Source organism: Symsagittifera roscoffensis, chromosome 5 (assembly GCF_963678635.1).
Source record: "Symsagittifera roscoffensis chromosome 5, txSymRosc1.1, whole genome shotgun sequence".
Taxonomy (NCBI): domain Eukaryota; kingdom Metazoa; phylum Xenacoelomorpha; order Acoela; family Convolutidae; genus Symsagittifera; species Symsagittifera roscoffensis.
This window is the reverse complement of record NC_087066.1, coordinates 2,537,633-2,563,433: the sequence shown is the minus strand read 5'-3', so window position 1 is coordinate 2,563,433 and position 25,801 is coordinate 2,537,633. Positions and strand designations below refer to the sequence as shown.

Genomic DNA, 25,801 nt, shown 5'->3' with positions numbered 1-25,801 from the left:
TTGTTGTAGTAATGATTGGGGTTTTTGAGATTTCGAAATTCAGTAAAAATTTGATAAGAAATGGGCACTGGTTGATAATACATTTCGCCATGTGTTTTCTCGCCTGTTTGCATTGTAAAACCAATGCAGATGATTTACTGTAAAAAGAAGAGCCTGTTCTCCATAGTTATTGAGATGTCTATGTGAAGGCAATGTACAGCTGTCTGTTATCCAGATGTCACCAAAGATAGTTTTTCGTTATTTTCAGATAGACTTATTCTTGATGCAATGCTATTAATGTGAGAGAGAGAGAGTGAATAAGTGAGGAACTGCGGAAAAGGAGCGTCAACTGGTTGTTCTCCAATGGTGATCGAGGCCTACAATGTGAAGAGTGAGATCAAGTTCGACCAGCAGTCAGATGTCAACTCCGTCTCATTCAATGCCACTGGGGCTCTACTGGCCGTCTGCACTTGTGACCGCAAAATACACCTACTGGGTGCCAATGCATCTGGCTCATCCTTCGAACACTTGCCAGTGTCGCCACTGAATGCCAAGTGAGAATTTAGTCTAGAAGTTAGAGAGCAATTTAGTTGGCAGAAAGTTAACTTCACCCAGTTGCTTGAAAAAATTGCAAATCAACCTAAATATGGCGAGTCCGATCTTATTTTTTGTGGAAGTGATTACAAGCTCGTAATTGAGTGTTTATAGTGAAAGAACTACTCGATCTAGTATGAAAAGTAACCTGTAATAGTCAATTATTTTTGATTAAGAGTCTCGATAAAGAAAGAAGGATTTCAATTTTCCGGTTTATATTTTATCATTGAAATACAAATTTACCATGAAATTTATATTTAGCCAATACAATGAAAGACAGATTGCTCAGAGGGGAGGAAAAGGAAAGGAACGGGATGAAATGATCCTCCGTTAAACCTACTCATTAGTGAAATACTAGTGTAAATATAAATAAACCAGCCGAAAAGTTACGTCATGGTGAATGAAATTTGCATGACTTTTGGAACCTGATCTAAACTACATTTTATGATTGGATAAATTAGATATTTTACCAATGTAAAGTATTTAATATTAACCAATCATGATCCATCTAACTAACAACCCACTTATTTGTAAGTGCTGAAGTTACTTGTAATTTCAGCACCAGAGAGATTTGAATTTAACTTAGAAATTAGTTGGACTCTCCCGAGCACTTCAGCAGCCGCAATAAACCAGTATACCCTAGATCTATTGAGCCTAGCAGAGACTAGTTAAACAACCTGAGACTAGATAGTATAAGAGTAAGATTAGGATCGGTATTAGACTAAGAAGTTGCACGAATCTATCCGGCCGAAAATAAGATAGCGTGACGAGCAGACGGTGTACCCTATCCGAAATTACTCTATGAGTTATACACTCCAGTCCTAACTCATCTGGTGCGACCATAAGTCTCGAACAAGACCTTAATAGCTTAGAATTAACCAAAATAGATTAGAAATTAGACAAAAACATTTACAAAATGTTATACGACAATAATTTAATCGAAATGTCTCTACGACTCAATAGATCAGAGCCAATATTCCGAACCATAACAGAACTACCCGGAATTGGAAGAAGACCTCGAAACAGAGACGACATACGACAAAGTAGAAACTTGCCATATAGCTATATGATAGTTAGGCAAAAACCAGAACAAACTTTTATATTTAGAATACTACTAGCAATGAATTTAGATTTTCATTTGCAAACATAAAACCTTGAAGTCAATCCTCAAAATCATTTCAGGCGCTAAACAAAATTATTAATATACAATAACGATTGATAAAAAGATCTAAGATCGTTTTCCTAAAAAACTCTGCAGTAATATACAAAACATGTTTGAAAAATATTTATTGAAAAATAAAAAATAAAAATTAGTAGCATGACAATAAATGGTTAGTAATCATAAATCATCCTGTTGTTCCAGCTCCATCATCTAAAACATAACAGCAATCATAAACCCACTAATATCATCAAAACACTAAATCTTTCCTTTACACACATTTAAAATTTTATTAAAACTTAAATTCACTTAATTTTAAAACCAGATCATCAAGGCTTATCCTTGGATCTTAAATCATTTTCTACTTAATTAAATTTCAAATTTGATCATCAAGGCTTATCCTTGGATCAAACAGAACAACTTTGTTCTCCCCCACCCACTTAATTAGTGTCTAACGACCTCAAACGTCGATTCACTACCCAACCCTTTCTAAAGACCCAAGACTAATAGAAATTTTTAAACAAAACTAATCATTCAAATTAGGATAAACAGTGAAGAACTTCGGTTATTCATCCTTCACTTGACCCCCCCTCTTACCAGACCCAGGATAAATCTTAGACTTAGTAAGTTTAAAATAGTATCTAACGAACTACTCGCGTTCTAATTATACCTGAACCTTGTGGATCGATTTACTATTCTCCAACCCTTGAACACAATCACTACCCCTAAGTAAGATTAAGTAAGTTAACACCTTAACTTATACTAGCCACGAGAAAGTAAAAAATCATTCTTCGGAATCGATATACTTTTCTCTCCAACCCTGAACAAATAGACCCAGGTTAAGCTAACCAAAAAATCGTAAGAACTAACAGTTTAAGAAAATAGAAATCATTTAACAACCTTTTGCATCCGTCATCCTAAACCTTATGTCATTTAAAAACCTAGGAAATAAACAAACAATCGTTTTACACAATTGTGAAATAGATAACAAAAAATACGACCTTGTAATCACACCTCATACACAAACAGTTGGATACATTCGAACAAAAAGACAAACACTAAAAAGAAAAATAATAACGAAACAAAGACAAATAACACGAAAAAGATTTTCAAAAAATCGAAACGCATTTTCAGAATCAGAAACTAACAGTTTAGACGAACTTTACAAACTAAAAGAATCAATAGATAAAAATTGCCCACTTCACAATCAATTATATTTTTCTGACTCAGAAACAACTTCAAATTCATCAAAAAGAGGAAAAAGAAGAATAAAAAAGCAGTATAAACACAAACCAGTACATTTATACAATTGGAATCAACCAATTAGACACATTGATAATTACATATTAACAGTCATCGAACGAAAAAATGAGCTCAACGCACACCCCAGGTGAAGAAAGTCCAGATGATGATGAAATCTTTCCCTTTATAGTAGATGCAACCACTGATAGAGGACAGCATATATTTTGCAAAAATTTACTATTAAATTTATTTGAACCCGGAATCAGTCCATGTAAAACAGAGTTCCCAGATGTAAAAATCAAAAGACAAATCATAGACCACTACTTAAAAGATATATGCAACATAACACAACAGTATGGAATCTACTCCATAGAATTCACCTCACCAAACCATAATAATAGAAAATATACAATTCAAACAGACGACCTTGATTTAGAATTTTCAAAAGTTTTTTCAGAATATATAAAAAGCATCCAATATCATAACTCACAAAGAGCAAACTCCATATTCACCAATGAAGTTTACGCAATAATATATAGTTATATTTCGATATTAGAAAACGAAATCCCAATAACAAATGTCTCACCGACAGAAACATCTAAGCATTTAAGAGTACGACATGAAATCACATTACTCTCTAGTTATTTAAACATCATTAAAGAAAATTTCACGAAAGACGACGTTTCACAACATACAAAACACGATCTACAAAAAATTTTGGCATGGTTCATAATAGATTATTTCACACACAATATTGATTTAATTGCACAAGCAAGAAAAAATTTTAGACCTCAAAACTCGAACGATGATACCGCTATCACAGAACAATCAGATTATGTTTGGGACCCCGAATGGTCTCATCCCGCATTTATAAGCTTCCCACAATCAATCTCAAGTCAAGCAATAAGTACGATATCTTACATAAGAGATTATGTAAAAGTAATACCATTAACCATTGATGCAACACCATTAAACTATAATACATTTTTGCCCGATACACAAAATAATAGTTTAAACTCTACAGTTATACACAATGAAAACCTCAATGGAACTAGGAATCTTACTCAACAAGATATCCAGACACCATCACACTTCATAAATGAAGAAATTGTGCACACAACAACTACACAACAAAGTATTTCACCAATACGCCCAAATTTAACAACACCAAGAAATACAAATCCTTCACAAACACAGGTAACCTTACAATCAACCGTTAAACCTTCGGTTGCTCCTAAATATTCACATATGGATTACCAAACATACAGACCCATGACAATACCATCAAAAACACACAAAACATTCACTAGAAACAACTTTGCAGACCATAATTATAATTATACACATCCATCAAAAACATATAACCAACCACAAAGAAATTTTAACCAATATACAAGATCTCGAAATTGGGATAACCCAATGACCCAACCTAATTCAATAAATTTCCAAACAAATCCTCCACAGGATCACAGTGAAAATTACCCATTTTTTCAACAAAATAAAAATAAAAAACAGACATCTTATCAAATGGATTATTTATCCTCAGATGATGATTTCTTACAACCAGATATATTTGCACCAAATACTCAAGAATATCGTAGACAAGGAATACAGAGAACACGTACAAATCATAGAAATTTTTCTCCACAACCAATAGATGCACAACATCAACAACCAATTCAACAACAAAATCTAATTAATACACAATCTTTTCAACCAATTCAACAACAAAATCCAATGACTGCACACTCGTATCAAGCATCACAAATGCAAAATGAAATACCACTCCCATATTATCTCCAACAACATGAAATAACAAGAAACCAACTTTCAAATTTTTCTCAAATGCCAAATGCAGCAGAATCATTACAAATGACAATGAATCCATACCTTATGGGTGGATCATCAATAACATCAAACAAACCTTTAATGGTTTTCACAGGAACAGACCCTGAATACTCTGTAGAAGATTATTTAAATGCAGTAACAGCAAACCTGATTTTAAATATTGGACCTGAACCAATTAATACGCCACTACATCAAAACTGGATACATCGACGCACAGCGTTAATACAAACAACCCTAGATGGCGCAGCCCAAAAATGGTTTTCAGTACTACCTCTAGAAATAAAATCAAACTGGAAAAGGTTTACACAAGAATTTTCAAAAATGTTTGACTCCGAAAGAAACAAACAACAACAAAGAGTTTTATGTAATGAAATTCGCAGATTACCAAACGAAACCATCAAGCAAATAGCTGTACGAATCGAAACACTAGTTCGAAAAGCATATTCATTAAATACACATGACTATAAAAACACAAAGATGACAGAAATCTTAATGATGACCTTAACACCACAATTAAGGAAAATAGCAATAAAAAAGAGAGCATCCCATCCTTCTTCAATTCGAGAACCCGATTTAGATTTTCGAAAACTAGTAGACAAATTAGAACAAGCAGAAATCACGATGAAACTAGAAGAAACGGAAAATCTGAAATTACAATACGTTAATAGAATTGAAACGACTCCCACTAATATTAATAATATACAGGAATCAGAGACAGACCTCGTTGAAAAAATCACTGAAATACTCAATATTTACGAAAAGAACCCGAACTTTAAAGGCAAACCATCTTTCAAAAAATGGTGTAATTATTGCCGACGATACGGACACAGTATTTCTGAATGTAGACAAAAACAGCAAGACAATCAAAATAAACCTCAAAAATATAAAGAACCAAATAAATCATTCTATCAATACATGAAAAAAGATCAAAATCTACCGAACAAAACAGTCCACAGCAACAACAGTTCAGGAAAACCACTCCCGAACAATACAAATTATACAAGAAATCAATCACCATATAACTCAAGTTATAGAGGAAGATCGCCAGAACGAAGAAATACACAAAATTCATCACAAAATCACTACAATAGACCAAATAGTCGAAATAACTACTCCAGATCAAATTCAAATACACAACGATTTGTTTCTAGATCTAATTCCCAATCAAGAAATAACTACTATCCAAACAACCAATCACGAAATTCATCATACAATAGGAATTGAAACTACTCCTATAATCGAAATAGAAGTTATTCAAACAACCGAAACCAGAATTACCCGAACAATCGATCAAGGAATAACTCATATAATAGATCGAACTATAACAGACCAAACAATAATTACCAAAACAGATCGCGAAATAATTCACAAAATCGACACCCAAGTTATAATAATCGTTATAGAAATTATTCCCAATCACCACACCGGAATAATAATAACTATAATAATTCTAATAATCGCCACAGAAGTAGTACACCTAAACATCAAAGACAAATCAATCAAGTACAGTCTAATCCAGAAACAACATCAGACCCTCCAGGTATTGATGACACAGTAACTGATACGTTACAACTCAATCAAATAAACTGTACATCATCAGATTCAGAAAGTGATACTGAAAACACTCTTTCTATCAATATGATAAAAGTCGAAAATGATTATGAATCTGTCATATATGAACAACCCTTTTCATCACACATATATGAAAATCAATCAGAATTTCTTCAAAATTATTACACTACACCCATAAATTCCACACCAACGACGCAAGAAACAAATGAGATTAACACTACAAATCAAACCAATAAAAATACCAAAACAAAATGCTTGAATACAAACCACATTTATCAAAATATACAAAAACAACAACCCAAAGAAAAAATTTGGACAATACCATTTCTCTTAGAAAGCCCAAGAAATAAAGAATTTCAACCACCAGACCTTGAAATAGATTTTTTAATTGATTCAGGAGCAGAATCAAACATAATAAACATCCCCACATGGAATGAAATAAAAACTTTACACCCAAAGCTAACACCTCTTGAAACCTCCAGCAAACTAGCAACAGCACAAGGATCAACATTGATAAACTACGGAAAAATCCAATTATTTCTCCTCCCCACCAGAACAATGGAACAAAGCAAAATTTTAAATAAGCCATTTAAACAAATATTCCATATCACTGACATTAAATATAATATCATTGGAATACCATTTATTTCGAAGTATATACCAACAATTAACATACTAAATAGTAAAATATTAATCAAAGATAAATATACAAAAACAAAAGAAACATCCTTAACATTTTTTCAAAGATTAAATAAACAACCACCATTCTTTTCAAAATTCTACCCGATATTTAACCAACAAAGAAAACACCTAAAACCACTATCAGGAAATATCTATAATTTTTCAATCAAACAAGTTCACCAATATGATAAAGAACAAAACAAACAAAAATTTTATATGTCAGAATTTGAATTCAAACCTATTCACAAATTTTTCAAAATCACAATCTCATCCATAAAATATTTGAAAAATTCGAATTCCGATATCATTTCCTTACATGTCTATAACAACACACCTTACAAAGTAACATTACCTTTAGGACTTTTAGGATATTGTGAAACCAACGCTACAATATCACCAATACACGAAAAAGCCTATCGCGTAAATAATATACTCCAATTACTAGATATTTGCCAATCTACAATTCTTAATGAAGAATTATCTATAAATAATATAATAAGTAACGAAAACAGAAATACGGATTATTTCACAAAAACTCCATATTTCAAACCTACATTCAACATAAGTAACTACACAGAGGACCAACAGAAATTTTTAACAATGTTTAATTTCCAACATTCACAAATAACACAAGACGAATTCGAAAAGTTAGCCAAACAGCTAATTAAATATTCATCAGTCTATGCAACATCAAAATTTGATGTTGGAAAAATCAGTTCATCACTACATCTCCCGTTAAAACCAGACGCAGTTTTCAAAAAACAGAGAGCAAGTAAAGTACCAATTCACTTACATGATAAAGTGAACAGATTACTCGATATTTTAGAACAATACAACATTATATCACCAGTAAACAAAGAAGAACAACCAAAAGGCAACACATTTATCAACCCCGTTATCATTCTAGCTAAAGGAGAATCATTAAAAATCGTTCTCGATGCTAGATACCTCAATTCACTTATAGATGAATCAAAATGTAATTGGCCCATTGAACCAATACAAGTTATTTTAACAAAAATAAACGGCAAATACTTTACAACCGCCGATATGAATAGTGCATACAATCAAATGCCACTAGATGAACAATCACGACGTTTAACACAATTTGTTATCGGAAACCAACAATATGAATTCAACCGCTTATTCTATGGAATATCCATAGGACCAGCAGCATTTTCAGCTTTTATGAGCAAAATTTTTAGACCACTAATACTCAAGAAAAACGCAATCACCTATCTAGACGATGTTTTTATGCAATCACAAACAAAAGACGAGATGTTCAATGTTTTAGAAAAATATCACCAAATACTTCAGAACGAAAATCTGAAGGCCGCCCCCGATAAATCACACTTCTTTTTGACAAGAGTTAAATTCTTAGGACATAATATAGAAAGAAAAACAATCACTCCATTGAAATCACGCATTGACGCTATTCAAAAACTTCAACCACCAACAAATAAAAAGAAAATCCAAGAATTTCTTGGAATGTTAAACTTTTTAAGTAAATATGTTTATAAAATGCAATTATATCTACGACCATTTTATAACATCCTTAGACAACAAAATAATTTTGAATGGAACACAGAACATCAAACACGATTTGAAGAAATAAAGAAACTTTTAACTGAACAAATTTCAAACACAATTCCAGATTCAAATCAACCATTTTATGCAATGTGCGATGCTTCGAACTTTGGCATCGGTGCAGCACTATTACAATCACATAATGGTACAAATAAAATGAACCTCATATCAGCAAATTCTCGATTATTCACTCAAGCAGAGCTACGACTCTCAACTCTAATGAGAGAATGTACAGCCATAATATATACACTGACAGAATATGAATTTCTGATACTTGGATCAAAACATCCAACAGTTCTATTCACAGACCATAAACCAATCATCTTTCTCTTTACACAAAAATCTAACCCAAACCACCGAGTTTACAGATTTCAACTAATTCTAATGAAATTTCCAAACTTACATATAGTTTGGACTGCAGGAAAAAATCTTGCATTACCAGACACCTTAAGTCGAAATACACCACCTGAATTACTTACACGAAAAACAACAGTTGAAATACCCAAAAACATAAAATTCTACCTTGCAGAAAACGAAACATCACCCCGATTGGAATGCAAATATGCAGTAAAAACTGATATTGAACAATCACAAATAAATAATTTACAACATTTCCCACTTTATTTAGATTGTCAAAATAATCATTATGAAGTTGATCTACTTGGAACATCAACTTTCAAACCAATCCCATATTCTCAATGGATAAAAAATAACACCCAACAAAAACGAACAAAACAACACCCGCCTAAGAAAGACCATTTTCCACTAATTGAAAAAGAAGATTTAACTGATAAAATAATTTTATCAGGACCACAAACAAATGATTCAAAATACACAATAAATCAAGTTTTTGACCTTCACGACCCACTTGATACAATACCCTTATCTAAATTAGAAATCGAAAACATTTTTCTCCCCCCAACAGAAATAATTACAATTTCAACACTGAAACAATATCAAAACCTTGACCCAGTAATTCGACAACTGAAATCATGGCACAAATATAAAACTAAACCTATCAAAGCAGATTCAACCATTCTAGGAAACAAAACACTCCTCCGATACTTTCGCAAATTTATCAACACAACAATTAACGAAAAAACAGACCTTTTAGAGTATAACCTGAATGAATCTACAGTTCCATGTCTCCCTTTAAGTATGATTCTTATAGCTTTTAATATTTCACATACACAAAATATTAAAGGACACTCTGGATCAGAGAAAACATATTCAAATTTTATACAAAACTTTTATTTCCCAAATACACCAATTTGGATAAAAGTACTATGCAATGACTGTATAGTATGTCAACTAAATAAACCTTACCCAAATCAAAAACAAATAGCACAAAAACAAGATTTTAAAGGACAAAGTTTGTACTTTAATCATCGTATCTCATTTGATACTAAAGGACCAATTTCACCCTCATCCGAAGGAAACTCCTACATTATGGTAATTGTTGACGCATTTACACATTATGTAGCACTTAACCCAGTACCACATTGTAACGCTTATTACGCTTACACAACACTCTATGAACACTGGATAGCAAAATTCGGACTACCAGAAATTTTAGTCACAGACAACGGTACAGAATTCATAAATAATGAAATTATCACACTATGTCATTTATATAACATTAAACACAAACCACGTACATCTCATGCACCTTGGACAAACGGCTTAGTCGAAGGTATGAACCGTTCATTACAAGAATATCTTAGATGTATCATCAACGGAAATGATACAAAATATACCGAATGGTCAGCAGATGTAAAATTATTTCCCTTAGCATATAATTCACAAATAACGACAACTTTAGGAATGTCACCATACGAAATGGTTTTTAACCAAAAGCCACGCAAACCAATAATGTTTACAGCAAATTCTCATAAAAACGCACAAGGTTATTGTCAACCAAATAAAGATTCAACTTGTTATAACCTACCTTTACATACACACGATGAAGATCATTTTCATCACCCACAAATTCTTAAACTAGCCTCCGGTACACACACCGAATGGATTCTAAATAGAGATAAAAAACACAATGAAATTTATCAAAAAATAACAAAAAAGTTATTACAAAGACAAAACATTAATGAACAAATCAATTCACGTTTTACACCAGCCTCCGAATTAAAAATTGGAACATTTGTTTTAATACCTAATTTTAATACTCAAAAAGGAATTTCTAAAAAATTACAACCCCTTCGAAAAGGACCATACCAAATAATTGCAAAACCCACTGATGTCACATATAAAATTACCGACTCAAACAAAAAAGAAATCGTTCAACATCGAAACAACCTATTACCTTATTACCCAAAAGAATACGCACTCCGCGAATTAATTCAATTATATTCTTTCACAGGATTAAAAATCATTCAAAATGAACCACATCTGAAAAACACAGAACAAAATGATAACCCCACCGAAAATCAAAACACAAAACCAACCGCCACCAAAAACAATACACAAAACCATAAAGAATCTCCAAAACAAAGAAAAAATAGAAAAATGACCGAACAAATAATACCCCAAGAACAAATCGACAAATCAGAAAATAGAAAAACAACAAGACTCCGAAATCAACCACGTAAAAACTATAAAATATTCATCCCCAATCTAAAATTTTAAAGAAAGTGGAATTTCAAAAGTAATTTTAACATTATACTTCACTATCTTGAAACCTTCGAAACATTTTTCATTTACATTTTTCAAAATAACATGCTGACAAGTACGTAATAATTCTAGTTCAAAATAAACCAATAGGATTCATCCAACCCGTCACTTTCTCTAACTCAAACTAAGACCAATTAGACGAATCATATAGAACTCCAGGCACATCTATAACTATAACTTTACGACCTCCAGGTCAAAAATAAGCAAACCACTCCAACTTGACAACTAAAATAAATATCACCATAATACCGTACCCCTCCCTTATCTAATAACCCAAAGATCAACAATATTTCCCCAACTCAGACCACGAATACCCCCAAAGCAAATTTGTTAACTTAGCCTAAAGTAACAAAATGAACATTTTAATTAGCCTAAAGTATAAAAATCTCACCATACCCCGGATCATTTGACAAACAAAAATAAAGAAAAAGACGACCTCCCGATCACCATGAAAATTGCCCCCAACAATTTTTTACAAAACTCAACCCACTTGTCAAAAAACTAATAAATAATCCGACCACACTTGAAAATCGCCTCAAACAGCAAAAAATATTCGACCAAGAGATCATTTCTTAAATGCTCTTCTCTCAATCAGTTACTCAAATACTCATAAATCTTAAACATTTTTTTACAATACTTGAAACCTTTATAATATTTCTTTTTGATATACTTGAATCTTTTCTAATAATCCTAATCATTTTTTGTAACATTTTTTTAATTTTCTACACTATACTCGAACTATTCCTCCAACTTTCCAAAACCCTTGATTATATCCACAGGTACGATTTATACAACTTGTCTAAATGATACGAACAATTTTCAGTAGAACTGATATTTTTTTATTGTTTGTAATTTTCATAACATTTTTATCATCCCTCATTTTGACAATATGCAAATGTATAAAGAAAGCAATCATCACATTTGCCCTAGCAACAATTTTTTTAATTATTTTTTTGGAAGAATATTATAATAAACATAAACCTTCTCACTAAAGTAATAATTCAAAAAACTATCAAAAATTGCTACCCAACAGTCACAAAGTCAGTCTTCACCGACATCATCCCAAGATAACCAAACACCACCTTCAACTACTCAAAATCCTCAAACATCTACACGAATTTCTTTTCAAGACAATCCATACACTTTTGAAGAACGACATGCTCGTTTATCAGAACCACTAGAACCAGTTCAACGACAAGCACCTTTAAGCGAACCAACATATAACCTATATCCAACACTACCACAAGAACTAAGTAGAATAAGAAATTCTAGTCAAAACCAAAATACAGTCGAAATAAATAGACAAATTATACATCCTCGACGAAACAGAAATTTTCAAACTCCCCGAGTTCATTTTGATATACCTCAATCCCCATCACAAAACACTCCAGAAAACCCCATTGGTATATTACCAGAAACCCCTACGCTTCTTTCACAACGTAGCACCTCAAGCCTACCATCAGATTACTTAGGTTCAACACCAACATCTGAGCAAATACGTGAAAATCCTTTCAACCCCACAAACCAAACATCACGATTTCCATATTGGACTACACATTCATTTACACAAGGTGAACCAAATTTAGTCAATGACCCAATAGATATTTCTACGGATACAACAACATCCTCATCACTACCAGAAACATTATCACTACCATCAACACCATCAATAAGCCAGATTTCACCACCACCTTTTAACTTAAATTTTCCAAATAATCTCGACGCCAGATATCGAGAACAATCATCAACAAATATCCCTTTAAGACTAGATTGGAATACATTTACAGCCCCTCCACCTTTATTTGGACAACATCACGAAAGTAACCGCCTTCATAACTGGGCACTTAATAGATTACAATATCGCCAAGATATTCACAACGATATCCGTGATCACAATATTCAAATACTCCAACAAAACAGTTTACAATTAAAGTTTGAAATCACAGTTAAGTTAAACAATATTACCCAACATCCCTACCCATTAAACCCACCTAACATAACAGCTCAATCACTACCACCACCGTTTATAACTACTGAAGTAATATACAAATACGACAGATATACCAAAAACACAATTGGCTACATTACATTTTATAATCCATACTCAGGATTATCATACACATGTATATTCTAAAATTATTAATTTTTCTCCAACTCCTTTTTCTAGTAATCTCAAATCAAAACATAAACCCTTCTCCTCGTACAGGACCACAAGATTTATTGGTAACACATTACGATTGTGAAGAAAATGAACAAAAAACACTACATAAATATGCAATAAATCAAGTATCACAATGTGAAACAGAACCACAAGCTATAGAAACCACAGATGTAATAGCAACACTCTATTCAAAAGCCCGAGCAACAACAGTTACAGGTTATAAATTCACAGCAACATTTTCCGAAAAGAAAGTACATTGTTCACAAGTCTCGAACGGAAACAAAAACCGACTTGACCATGAATCATTCTATCAGAGTAATATAGAACGTCTTTTACATCTCAATCCCGACGATTGTAAAAATGAATTACTTAGACTAAACATCACACAAAATAAAAACTCCCAAAGAAAGTTAGTTAATTTTCAAGTTTTTTCAGACTCTGTACATCAATCACAACTTGAAAGACACCAAGGACATATAAAACTAGACGAAAAATACCCGTATAACGGCGCACACGGACGATTAACCTATGACCTACAGGATAAACATTGGATACCACACATTGGTATAAATGACCCATCAAATTGCAAAGCAGACACAAAAATTAAAGGATACCAAGAAATAATGTTTTTCGATTGGAAAATACAACTCGAAAAAATACAACTAACACGAGATTTATCAGATAATACAATGATCTATCAAGGAATCCGATTACCTTGTAAAAATGATCAAGGCTATTGCGACCCTACAACGAGAACACAAGCAACAATTGTTTGGTTCCCCGAAGATACATGTACAACATTTCAAGTAGCAAAAATACACGCTCGTATGATAAAATTTCACGAAAAATATTTTATACAATCAATTCCATATGAACAAGTCCATCCATCACGAAAACTAAGTTCTAATTTTAGAAACATAGACAATATAGAAAATAAATTGACACGTTTTCAAATATATCAAGAAACAGAACTTGCATGTAAATACAGAAACCCACTTCACAAAACACAATACTCCGAGATATTAGTTGAATACGAAAAAGGATTCGACATGACCACTGGAAAAGTAAAAATCGACCCATATGCCACGGGTCATCCTCTAAACGAAGGAACATCCTATATACCAGTTAATTTTGAAAAAAGCAACGGACAACCTGGTGGACATCTAAAACCCCATGACACCAGAAGCACACGCTTACAAGAATTATCACTAATGAACACTACATATTTCGGTAATATCCACTATGATATTCATTTAGATATGAAACTAGATTATACAATTAGCCGAATTTTTCAAGAAATGTCACTCTCCGAATTAGAAACACTACACCACCTATGCGAATTAGAACGAACACAAATATTACAATCACTTGCACTAGCAGTATTAAAAATACCCTATGCAGGATACTTATTATCTGGAAATAGATCAAATTTTTTAGACTATGAAGGAAACATCTTATGGTTTTATACTTGTACTAAAAAAGTATCACCACTATACGTTTTTGAAGATAAACGATGTTATAAAAGAATCCCTATCTTTTATAAGAATAAAGTACATTTCGTGGATACACTTTCACGACGAACCTATTTCTGGGATACCGCAGTCCCATGTGGATCAGAAAACAGCCACAATGTAGTACAACTAAACCCTGATGAAAATAAATATTATCTTCTCACTCCATATCCCACATTAATGCAATCACTCAAAAAATTTTCACCAGAAAGCATTCGCGCTATTGCTCGAAACCCAAATATAGACTTACAATCAATAGGAATCTATTCAAAATCAGATATTCAACATCACATTAGAACACAACAATTCCAAGAATTATTAACACAAATGGACACTATACAAAGACAATCAATAGACCAAAATTTACGCAAACTTGCAGAAACCGCAGGATTTGCCGATATCTACACGCAAGACTATAGCGGATATTTTAAAGACATTAAAGATTATATATATCTAAACGGTGAAAAATACCGTCCCCAAGATATATCACCAATTAACATTTTTAGCTTTGTTACACTCAAAAATGAGATCCTCGATTTTCTAGGATGGCCCTACTACATCTTAGAAAAATTGACTATTTTATACGCAATGTTTAACTTTATTGGATTTCTTTTCTCACTTTTAAAAGGAATCTACAACACATGTGCTATACACACACAAGTAAACAGACAAGCAAGCGTAGCACGCATACTCTTTGCAGGATTTTTTGGAATCTTTTCTACATCCATAAACAAAATTCTTTTAGACGCACAAATAAAAGAATATAACACAAAAATAACAACACGACAAAATACATACGACGAAGAACATAACAATGTAGACATAACGCCAACGGCACCACAATTACCAGCCCTACCAAATAACCATCCACTATCCCTAGTCCCACGAAATTTTCGAAATTTAGCCATCACACATAATCCAAATTTTCGACTCACCACATCACAAAGTCCCATCCAACATATAATGACACACCAGTCACAAGATGATAATACTTATGAACAAATTATTGAACAACCCCATACCACCGCTTTTCAGTCTCAAAATAATCATTTTTTTAGCCCACGATGAGCCGCCAACTTGGATCACTACACCGATCAAATTCCCACCCAACCAATCTTACCTCTCCAATCCCAATAATACCACTTTTTGCTTTTCCGCCACCCGATTTTCCATCTAGTAATGTAACATCAGGCATGAATTCCGACACTAATTCACACATCTCAGTTTTATATTCCATCTCACAACTCAATAACCCGAATATTGAAACCCCCGATGAATTTGCCGACTCAGAACCATCCCCATCCAATAATTTTCATAACTCTTCTAATTTTTCTCAACCCCCTTTTCAACCCATATTATCCAATAACCCTGACCCAATCACTCCCACACCCTCTTATGCTTCCCAAGTTACTCCAACCTACTCCTCATACCAATCTGACCAATCATCTCATTCTCCAGACACCCCCCGAATCTCCCCAGAGCTAGATAATTTTATTACCCTTCAACAACAACCCTACCACCTTAATACCCCAACCATAAACCAAATCTCCTCCACAATAAATTCATCCAACCCCCCTACCCCTACACCCTCTTCAAATTATACTGAATCATTAGCACCATCATCCACATCAACTGAATCTTCACTCAACACTAATAGAGCTTACCGCACTTTTAAAAGAAAGTTTCCCAACCATCCTTTCCCAGCAAAACCAGGAACAGCCCGTGAATACATCAACCACCCCAAGCATACTAACACAAAAGAATTTTTAGCCATCACCTTACCCTCATTCCCACAATACACCTTAAACACCCCCCACGACACTAACGAAACACGCAACTATGTAGATGAATACGTTTTAATGCCCACTCTCTCTTGGACCTCATATTATCATTTTACTAACCCTCTTTGCTTACCTTTATCTAACACTCACATCGATATAGAGCGAAATACGGACATGCTATATCGACTCACTACACCACTAACCGCTAGACAATTTACTTACGTTGGATATAAAAAATCACTAAAAACACACACTGCACCTAGAGCTAACGAATATACACTCGAATACTATGATCACAACATCATCAGAGCTAACCAAGATCAATTCTTAGACGACGATCGCTTCGCTAATCCACAAATTACCGAGAAATTTTTCATCAAGACACCATATATATTTACACTAAATATCTTCGACCGAAAGTTTGATCACATTATTTCAGAAGCACTAACAGACACACAAGCATACGAAAGTTTTAAAGAACGCTTCCAAATATTTTCACTAACCTTTCATTTCCTTGCACCACACGAAAGAGATTTACACTGCTCACACGATATTATGTTGCGCACTAAACAAACCCATACATATAGTTATTATCGCTTCATCCAAAATCACTTTGACCTACACACACCCTCTAGACAACCACACCATCGTTTTCAATTCATTAATTCCAAATACACTTCACCATTTTTCCTAAACTTCACATATTGTATTAAAGATACTAACCTCCATGGTATTCTTCGTAATTATGACCCCATAACCCAAATGTACATCTTCTGTCCCATCACCAAGACCTTCAACGCCGAAGAATCCCGACCCTTCCTTATCCCGCATGAGTTTGTACAACCTATAGAAATCCCAATTTTAGAATTCATCCACAACACTAAATTCAATCACAAATTATATAATCTAATCCAAAACACACCTTATGAGTTTGCAGTTGGCACTGAAGAACTAACCACTATTAAGGCACTTCAATTGCTTTGGCCACTGCTTCAGACTAAAAATATCATCCGCATCTTAGCTAAACTACTAACAACTTCAGAACTAATTCACGACATCTTCCCCCACGGTTTTTTCCCCGACGACTAACAGGTAAGTATGAATTAAATGTATATTACTAACTAATTAAAAAATTAAAAAACTCACCATACTTTATTCATGTTTTCTTTAGATTTTTAGCCTTCATCCGACAATCACCTACAAAAACCACAAAAGACAAATAAAAATCGCAAATTTCATCAAACAGATTTCAAAAATTCTATTAATCTCTTACACTTATAAAATTATAAATTTAATACCAATGCAATAAATTCATTTCTAAAATTTTTCCCACAAGCAGTAAATCTAATTATGATGAAAATTTGTAACTTAAAATTCCCCCATAACTAGCAGTAAATTTCCAAATTCTATGCAGTAAATTAATAAAATGCAAATGCAGTACTAACCTTTTGATATTCTCATTTATTCGCACAGAAATTCTATCCACACTCGCACAGCTCGCCCACGAAGAATTGTTTAAAACAATGAATTTCAGTTTCAAGTTTTCACACTCAACAACTCTAACATATAATAACATGTTTCAAACTTTCCTTTAACCCGGTTGGAAAGGAATCATATACTAAACAAAACTAACCAACGCAGCTTACTAAACACCACAAATCATAGAATAACAGCATGACTAAGAAAAGGAAACCAACGGTACCCAAACCGGATTAACCCAGTTTAAAACTGGATAATTTATTCTTTTGAAGACTATTATAAAGTCTAAGAAAGAAATAATAAAACACAAAAAAGTCGAAAGACAAACCCATACCACGAACAATTTGCTTTTTGGAAAAAGGACATAACCAACAAGACATAAGAAAAACCACAACAAACCCAACATAAAACGTTGTCACATAACAGGACCCCTCACAAAAACCGCATGAAATCATACTCCCACTCCTGGCCTAACCCACCAGGAAGGACGTCCTGAGCATGCTCTATAGCCGGCCTAACCCACCGCGCTACATCCACGCTTTGTGACCACACCTCTATTTTTAATAAGAGCTACTCAAGTGTGAGTAACTCTTCAAAATAACCGAACTAAAACAAAAAGCTTTTGTGAAAACAACTAACTAAAATCATAACTAAAAATATTAAACTAATAAATGTTTTATAAAATGTAAATTACATTATGCAATACATAGATCAGAATACAACACCAAGGACGAACATCTAAAGACGAAACGACCCCACTACACTCGAGAGAGAATGACCAACCACAATCGATATGCCACTCACAATCACAACTCAAAGGATTTAGAGTACGACTTGACTTCGCAGAAAAGGACTTCATTGAACTAGACCAATGACCACCTCGATGTTCAAGTATACGTACAGATCCGAGTAACCAGGCATCCCCTCCACGCACAATCTCCACGCCATTCCCAAACTAGATCAGACACAAAAGAAGTTCTCCACGCAGAACAGAAAAACCTGACATAGCAAACCATTCTGAAATCAGATTTGAAGTTGTTGCAAAGACTTAGTCGTTGTCACTAGAAGACACAACGTCTTATGTCTCTAACTCCAGCTTCCTGGAACTCCTTTAATAAAAAGGAAACAGAAGAAATAAGATGTTCGCCAAACACCAACGTCCATCATCCATCCTTCGAATTGCAGAAGAACTATTCTAAAAAACTCTGTAAAACCCGGATGGGTGGAACCTGATCTAAACTACATTTTATGATTGGATAAATTAGATATTTTACCAATGTAAAGTATTTAATATTAACCAATCATGATCCATCTAACTAACAACCCACTTATTTGTAAGTGCTGAAGTTACTTGTAATTTCAGCACCAGAGAGATTTGAATTTAACTTAGAAATTAGTTGGACTCTCCCGAGCACTTCAGCAGCCGCAATAAACCAGTATACCCTAGATCTATTGAGCCTAGCAGAGACTAGTTAAACAACCTGAGACTAGATAGTATAAGAGTAAGATTAGGATCGGTATTAGACTAAGAAGTTGCACGAATCTATCCGGCCGAAAATAAGATAGCGTGACGAGCAGACGGTGTACCCTATCCGAAATTACTCTATGAGTTATACACTCCAGTCCTAACTCACTTTATACACCACGGTAAAATGTGTGTTTTTGAGTCAGGTCTGAGCACCACTCGTACGCAGTGTCCTGTTGCACCTTCAGTCCCCTCAGTCCATTATTAGCCACCTGTGGCATAGACGGATGTCTGATTGTGTGGGACCTCCTAGATGTCTCCCAGCCCACCATCTACTCCAAGTACCAGGCAGGTACGCTAGTAGTTTACTATACTTTGTCTCTTCTATCTTTTTTTTCTGTTTTCAAAACGAATACACCTATGATCATTTTGTACAATATCTTGAATGATGAATTCATTTTAATTTTTTTTAGCTGAGCTATTTTCTGTGCAAGTTCAGAAACGATATTGATACTGAGACGTTTGCTATCCAGATTTCTATTCTGGTTGAGAATAACGTGGCACCTCTAAATTTCTGTTGTGTGGACCTTGTCATATGTTCAAGGCCAGTTCAAGTGCTGTCGCTTCTCCCCCCATCCGGATGTGCCACTGGTGGCTGCGGGAGACGCAGAGGGAGTGGTGCACCTGTACGATCTGGTCAGACGCACAGTCAGACACAAACTGAAGGGACCCCAGGGCCAGATCACTGGACTCGCATTCAGTCCCGACGGTCTCTGGCTTCTAGCTGGTGCATCTGGAATGGGCACTGGTGATCTATGGGTAGGAACATTTTGGATGTTGTATCTTAATTCCAAAAAAACAACTGAAATATTTAATTCAGAGAAAAAGTACATCTGGAAGTTGATTTATGTGAGCTCGAAGCTCAAATGTCTGTTATCAGGGGGCGGATCTAGGATTATCTCGAGGGTGGGGGAGGGGGCGGATTTTCGAAAGTTTTTTTGACCTTTTTTTAGGTCGACCAAATTGATATTCTGAGCTCTCCCAAAGCAGTAAACAGACCCTGGGGTTGAATCCCCCCCCCTAAATCTGCTGTTATTGACTTTGCAGAAAAAAAATGTCTGTTCATTGATTGACTGGGCAAGAAAACGTCTACTTTTTCGCACGAAACACTAGTTGATCTTTCTTTTTGGAGTTCAGTTTTTATATTATTTTTTGGAAAGAAAAATCTTTTTGAAAGCTGGTTGGTCTTGTTGTTATTCTAGCTGTGGTCCACAACTAAATTACCGAGTCAGTTGCAAGAAGTGTCGTCTGCCCATGCACATGCAGTGGACACCTGTGCCCATGAGATGGGAGTGTATTGCATCCAGTTCTCCCCCTCCTTCTCCAGTGGGGACAGTGCACACCCTAGTGGACTTCTGTTGGCTACAGGGGGTGGGGATAACTTGGCCAAATTATGGACAGTCCTCCCACATGTCAGGGAAAATTCCAGGTTTGCAAGAATTTATACCAGCTATATTGCTTATTTCAGTGTGCATGTTTTCGATGACTTAATCATTGCTTAAATCAGCTCAAAATACAGTTTCAAAGTTGTGAAACAGTTTTATCGCAAATCTTGTTTTCACGCGAAAACTGCTTCTCTCAAAATGATTGTTGCTTCTCTTTTCAATGAGGTAATTAAACTATAGACTGCTATTTAGGCAGCTGCTTTGCATGATTCATTAGGTAAAGTTTGCTTATTCAACGATTTTTATGGATAGTTTCCTGGCTCGTTTTTTACTCGATAATGAACAAAAAATTTGGTTTAGATTAGCGTTGAAATTTAACCAATTTAATCTTGCAGAAAACTTCAATCTCCACTTTAGTTAACTATCTCAAAGTTAGTTCGTTTTCCTAGTAATTCTATCGAACTGCTCAAGCTCTTTTTCTGACTCCTCTCACTAATTCTGGCTCAAATGTAAATCAGGAATGAATGTTTGAGGTGCGATAATAAACTATGACTTAAACATGTCAGTATGAGCAAGTGAACAAACTTCAACAATTTTCTGAACAATGCAAAGTGATTAGTTGAAGATTTCAAGATTGCAGTATGTGGTAGTTTTTGAGAGACGTGGAACTATAGAAGAACCTCTGTAGAGTATGTGTGTGTGTGTTTGTGTCAGGGTGCAGTTGCGTGCTAAACTGGAATATCACACGTACATGGTGAGTGATGTGGACTTCTCCTCTGATGGGCAGCTGTTGTGTACTGTGTCTGTGGACAAGAGAGTCCTAATCTGGGACCCACACTCTGCAGAACTGCTCCAGGTGCTCGACGGACACCTCAGGTAACAACACAACAAAACATAACTGCACATGCAAAACATCAATTAAACAATTTGTGTTTGTGTTTCTGGCTTCACCAGTATCAGGGTGGGATACTAGTATGCTTATGTAGATTTCTACCTTACATACAAACAGAAATGCAAGCAGAAAATAAATTTGTAACCATTGCTGTTTAAGGTTGAGTTGAAGATTAATAAAATTTTGCAGCTAATATTTCGTGCCGTATGTCTAGATTCATCTACACGTGCAGTTGGAACCCCTTCCCCGACAGGAGTGCGGGGGGCAATGCGAGAGTGCTGGCCACTGGGGGTAATGACAAGAACGTCCTCATCTGGAACATATTTGTGAGGGGAGAGGGAGACCTGATGCGCTTCACAAACTCACACAACACCCTACCTGATGATCAGATGGTGAGTCAAATACAGATAAGCAACGCTTTGCTGAGAAAACGTGGTTCATGTGTTGGTCCTTAAGCCGGAATAATTTTGGTTTTCGAGCGCTTCAGGATGTCACTAGTTTAAATCATTAGTTATAGTAGTAACAACTCTGGCAGAATATGATTTTAAACATTGATTTCAGACACTGACCTCTGCTGCTGCGATTAGCAATGGAGATGGCAGTGGTGGAGGTGGGGGTGTGAGTGAGAGTGAGGGGGGAGTGCTGCCAGATGAGTTCTTCTGTCCCATTTCTCATGAGGTGATGGGGGATCCAGTGGTGGCATCAGACGGATACTCCTACGAACGAGTCGCTCTACAGAAGTGGTAACACATTGTCTTTTTTCGTAGTTGCTCCCTTGTGGTAGAAATGTGCACAATTTTTTTCTTGGGGACTTGAAACTTTTTTTTTAAACAAAAATCAGTTTTTTTTGGCTCAACTGGTGTCTGCTCAAAGATTGTCGGCCTTGTTTCCGCTTGGTAAGTTTTATTCAATTAATAATTCAGGTTTTTGCCTCCAATTATGAATACCCAACTATTTTTAGTTTATGAGATAGGACAATTTCACATCACACGTGGTAGAAATGTGCACAATTTTTTTCTTGGGGACTTGAAACTTTTTTTTTTTACAAAAATCAGTTTTTTTTGGCTCAACTGGTGTCTGCTCAAAGATTGTCGGCCTTGTTTCCGCTTGGTAAGTTTTATTCAATTAATAATTCAGGTTTTTGCCTCCAATTATGAATACCCAACTATTTTTAGTTTATGAGATAGGACAATTTTTGTGATTTTACATAATTTTCAGAAAAATTAAAAATTTTGCTGTCAGGTACTCCATGGGGTTGTCAATCTTGATTCCAATTATGACTGTTCAAATCCCTGAGATATGATTTTTTCCAAAATTTTCAGAAAACTTAGATTTAAAAAACTTTTTTAAAAAATGAAGTTTCTTAACCTGTAGTTGGTCGTTCACGGGGACTGCAACCTTGCGTCCAAATTCGATTGCTCAAATGTTTTTTAGTTTTTGAGATGTGACGTTTTTTCAATGATTTTTTCAAAAAATTTCAAAGTTCTTACCTATAAGAAACTTCACAATTTCTGAAAATGCAATTTTTCAGTGAGACATCTTTATTGTCAGGCTACTCTGAGACGTTGGGAAACTTGCCTCGAAATAAGAATACTGTATTAGTTTCTGGGATAAGACGTTTCTTATGATTTTTCATTTGTTATCGGGAAACTTTGGTTCAAAAAAACGCATGCAATTCGATATTCCCAACCCTGTAGTTGGGTGCTGTCTGTCAGGGTAAGCTCAGAGGTTGCAAATTTTTCCTCCAAAAATAAAGGTTAGAAGTCTTTTTGTTTTCAAGCTATGGAATTTTTTAAATTTCCCATCACAGTTTGTGCTCTCAGGTTACTCTCAGTAGTTGCAAATTTTGCCTCCAAATTCTTCCATATGCCCTCTAAGTTTCCGAGATATGACATTTTCAGGATTTTTTTTGAAATTATGAAATTACAAACCCTGTAATTGCCAGCTGTCAGAGAAAACATATATGCTTTCGTTTTAGTTTCCAATAGTTCCAAATTCCAAGCACCGGAGGTGCGTTACACGCTAGTTAACTTTGAGCAAAGCAGTAAAAACGCCATTTGGATGGAATTTAGCATCCTGTTATAAACAGTTTCATAGTTTTTTTGTTGATAATGAGTGTGTTTTTTTTCTTTAAGTTTGCTGAATGTATTGCCGTGATATTCAATTTTGCAATCTTATTAAGAGTAATGAACGTAGTGAGGACTCTTATATAGGTCTTGCTGATTTTTTTTTTTGCTTTTTTATCGACTTTTGTTATAACGTGATCGGAAATTGAAATTAAAATCAGTTTTCCCAGCGAAATAAAAGTTTTGCCTATTGATCCAGTTTTCTCAAATTGGGTTGATTTTAACAATAAAGTGCCCATCATAAATTTTTCTACAAATTCAAAGAGCTTTAAGGCCATCTATTTTTTTCATCGAAATTCAAAAGTTGAAGATTTTTGAAAAAAAATGTCCGTTTTTGTTTCAGTTTCATTGTGTTCATTACTCTTTTCCAACTGTCAGTTGGCTATGTTTTTGGTGTATTCATTAATGTTAAATAGGCGTATTTAGTGTTATCCGTTTCATGTGTGTTATGTTTTAGGTTTTTGACCAGTCACACTTCGCCTATCACCAACCTGCCTCTGCCTTCTCTCCAACTCATTCCCAACAGGACCCTCCGCAGTCTCATCAAGACACAACTGGAGAAGACACAACTTCCGGTGGATAAAGACAATGAAACAAACCAGAAGGAGATAAAATCGACGACACACTAAACATACCCTATGAACTAACGTTGTCAAATGTTTTATTCAGATTTGAAAGCACTTACTGCGCTTCACTTTTTCCTACGTGTGAGTGAACGTTGGATTCAGTGAATTTGTTTGGGTATTTTTAGGTGCTTATCACAGGTCTAAAACAGAGGCCTAGTAAACCCATACTTCAAGCTTTTTTTCCAAAAAAAAACAAGATAGCGTGTTTGATATTGAGGTGTTAAAAACAACGTGGATACTGCAACTTGAAGACAATTGATTTATAATTAAGATGTGTCTCGTAGCAGCTTTAGTGAAGGGCAATTCAATAACCGAGAAAGTGCCAAAGGAATACAGTAAAAAAACGCACCCTTTTCAACTTCTATTTCTCCCAATTCGATCATTAAGTGGATCACGAGGATTTGAATAAAATCCATTAGTCGAAGAAGATTTCGAAAAGTGAAGTTCGGGTTAATAAATTTTTAAAGAAAAACCGTAACCACTGTAAGAAACAGTGCTTAAGGAAATTTTAGTACCCCTCACCTGTTCTCGATAGTGAGATTTTTTGTGGGCATCAAATCCAATTTGGTTCAATATTTTCCGGCTCTGTTTATACATTGATTTCGAGTTGTTATCACCCATGATTTCCGTGAAGGCTATCTGGAATATTTCTGTTCAGTCCTAATTTGCAGCCATTTATGTTTTCTTGTCGCAGTTTCTTGCCTGGGTCATGATCTCTTTTGTCCACCACTTGAAAGCAATGTTGTTGCGTTTATCTTCTAAGGTTTCCCCTGCGAAATTTTGCGGTTTTATTTAGAAAAATGCTGTACTTTCACTGCGATCTTGAGATCTTGACCTGTCCTACTTTGAGTTATTGATTTTTGGTGACTGACCCCAATTGTTTCTAGGGTGCCTTCAGCACCAATATATACTAATGCTAAGGGGGAAGAGCGGCGCTGAAAAAACGCAATTTTGGTCAACATTTTTCCAAA

The 25,801-nt window shown here is 34.7% G+C and overlaps 1 protein-coding gene across 1 annotated transcript; it reads left to right on the top strand.

The window, feature by feature from the left end:
* The first annotated feature begins 251 nt into the window (after positions 1–251).
* Positions 252–25,096, top strand: LOC134846388 (WD repeat, SAM and U-box domain-containing protein 1-like). The gene is made up of 8 exons (XM_063863724.1): positions 252–533; positions 19,948–20,093; positions 20,346–20,560; positions 21,004–21,230; positions 21,901–22,062; positions 22,293–22,470; positions 22,640–22,821; positions 24,662–25,096. The coding sequence occupies exons 1-8, from the start codon at positions 343–345 to the stop codon at positions 24,831–24,833; spliced, it is 1,473 nt and encodes a 490-aa protein (XP_063719794.1). The 5' UTR covers positions 252–342; the 3' UTR covers positions 24,834–25,096.
* Positions 25,097–25,801: the final 705 nt, after the last annotated feature.

Excerpts from the sequence above, each read along its gene's own strand:
- LOC134846388 (XM_063863724.1), top strand. The coding sequence starts at position 343 with ATGGTGATCGAGGCCTACAATGTGAAGAGTGAGATCAAGTTCGACCAG. Across the intron at positions 20,094-20,345 it reads CTACTCCAAGTACCAGGCAG|GCCAGTTCAAGTGCTGTCGC; the intron begins GTACGCTAGTAG and ends CATATGTTCAAG. Across the intron at positions 22,822-24,661 it reads CGAGTCGCTCTACAGAAGTG|GTTTTTGACCAGTCACACTT; the intron begins GTAACACATTGT and ends GTTATGTTTTAG.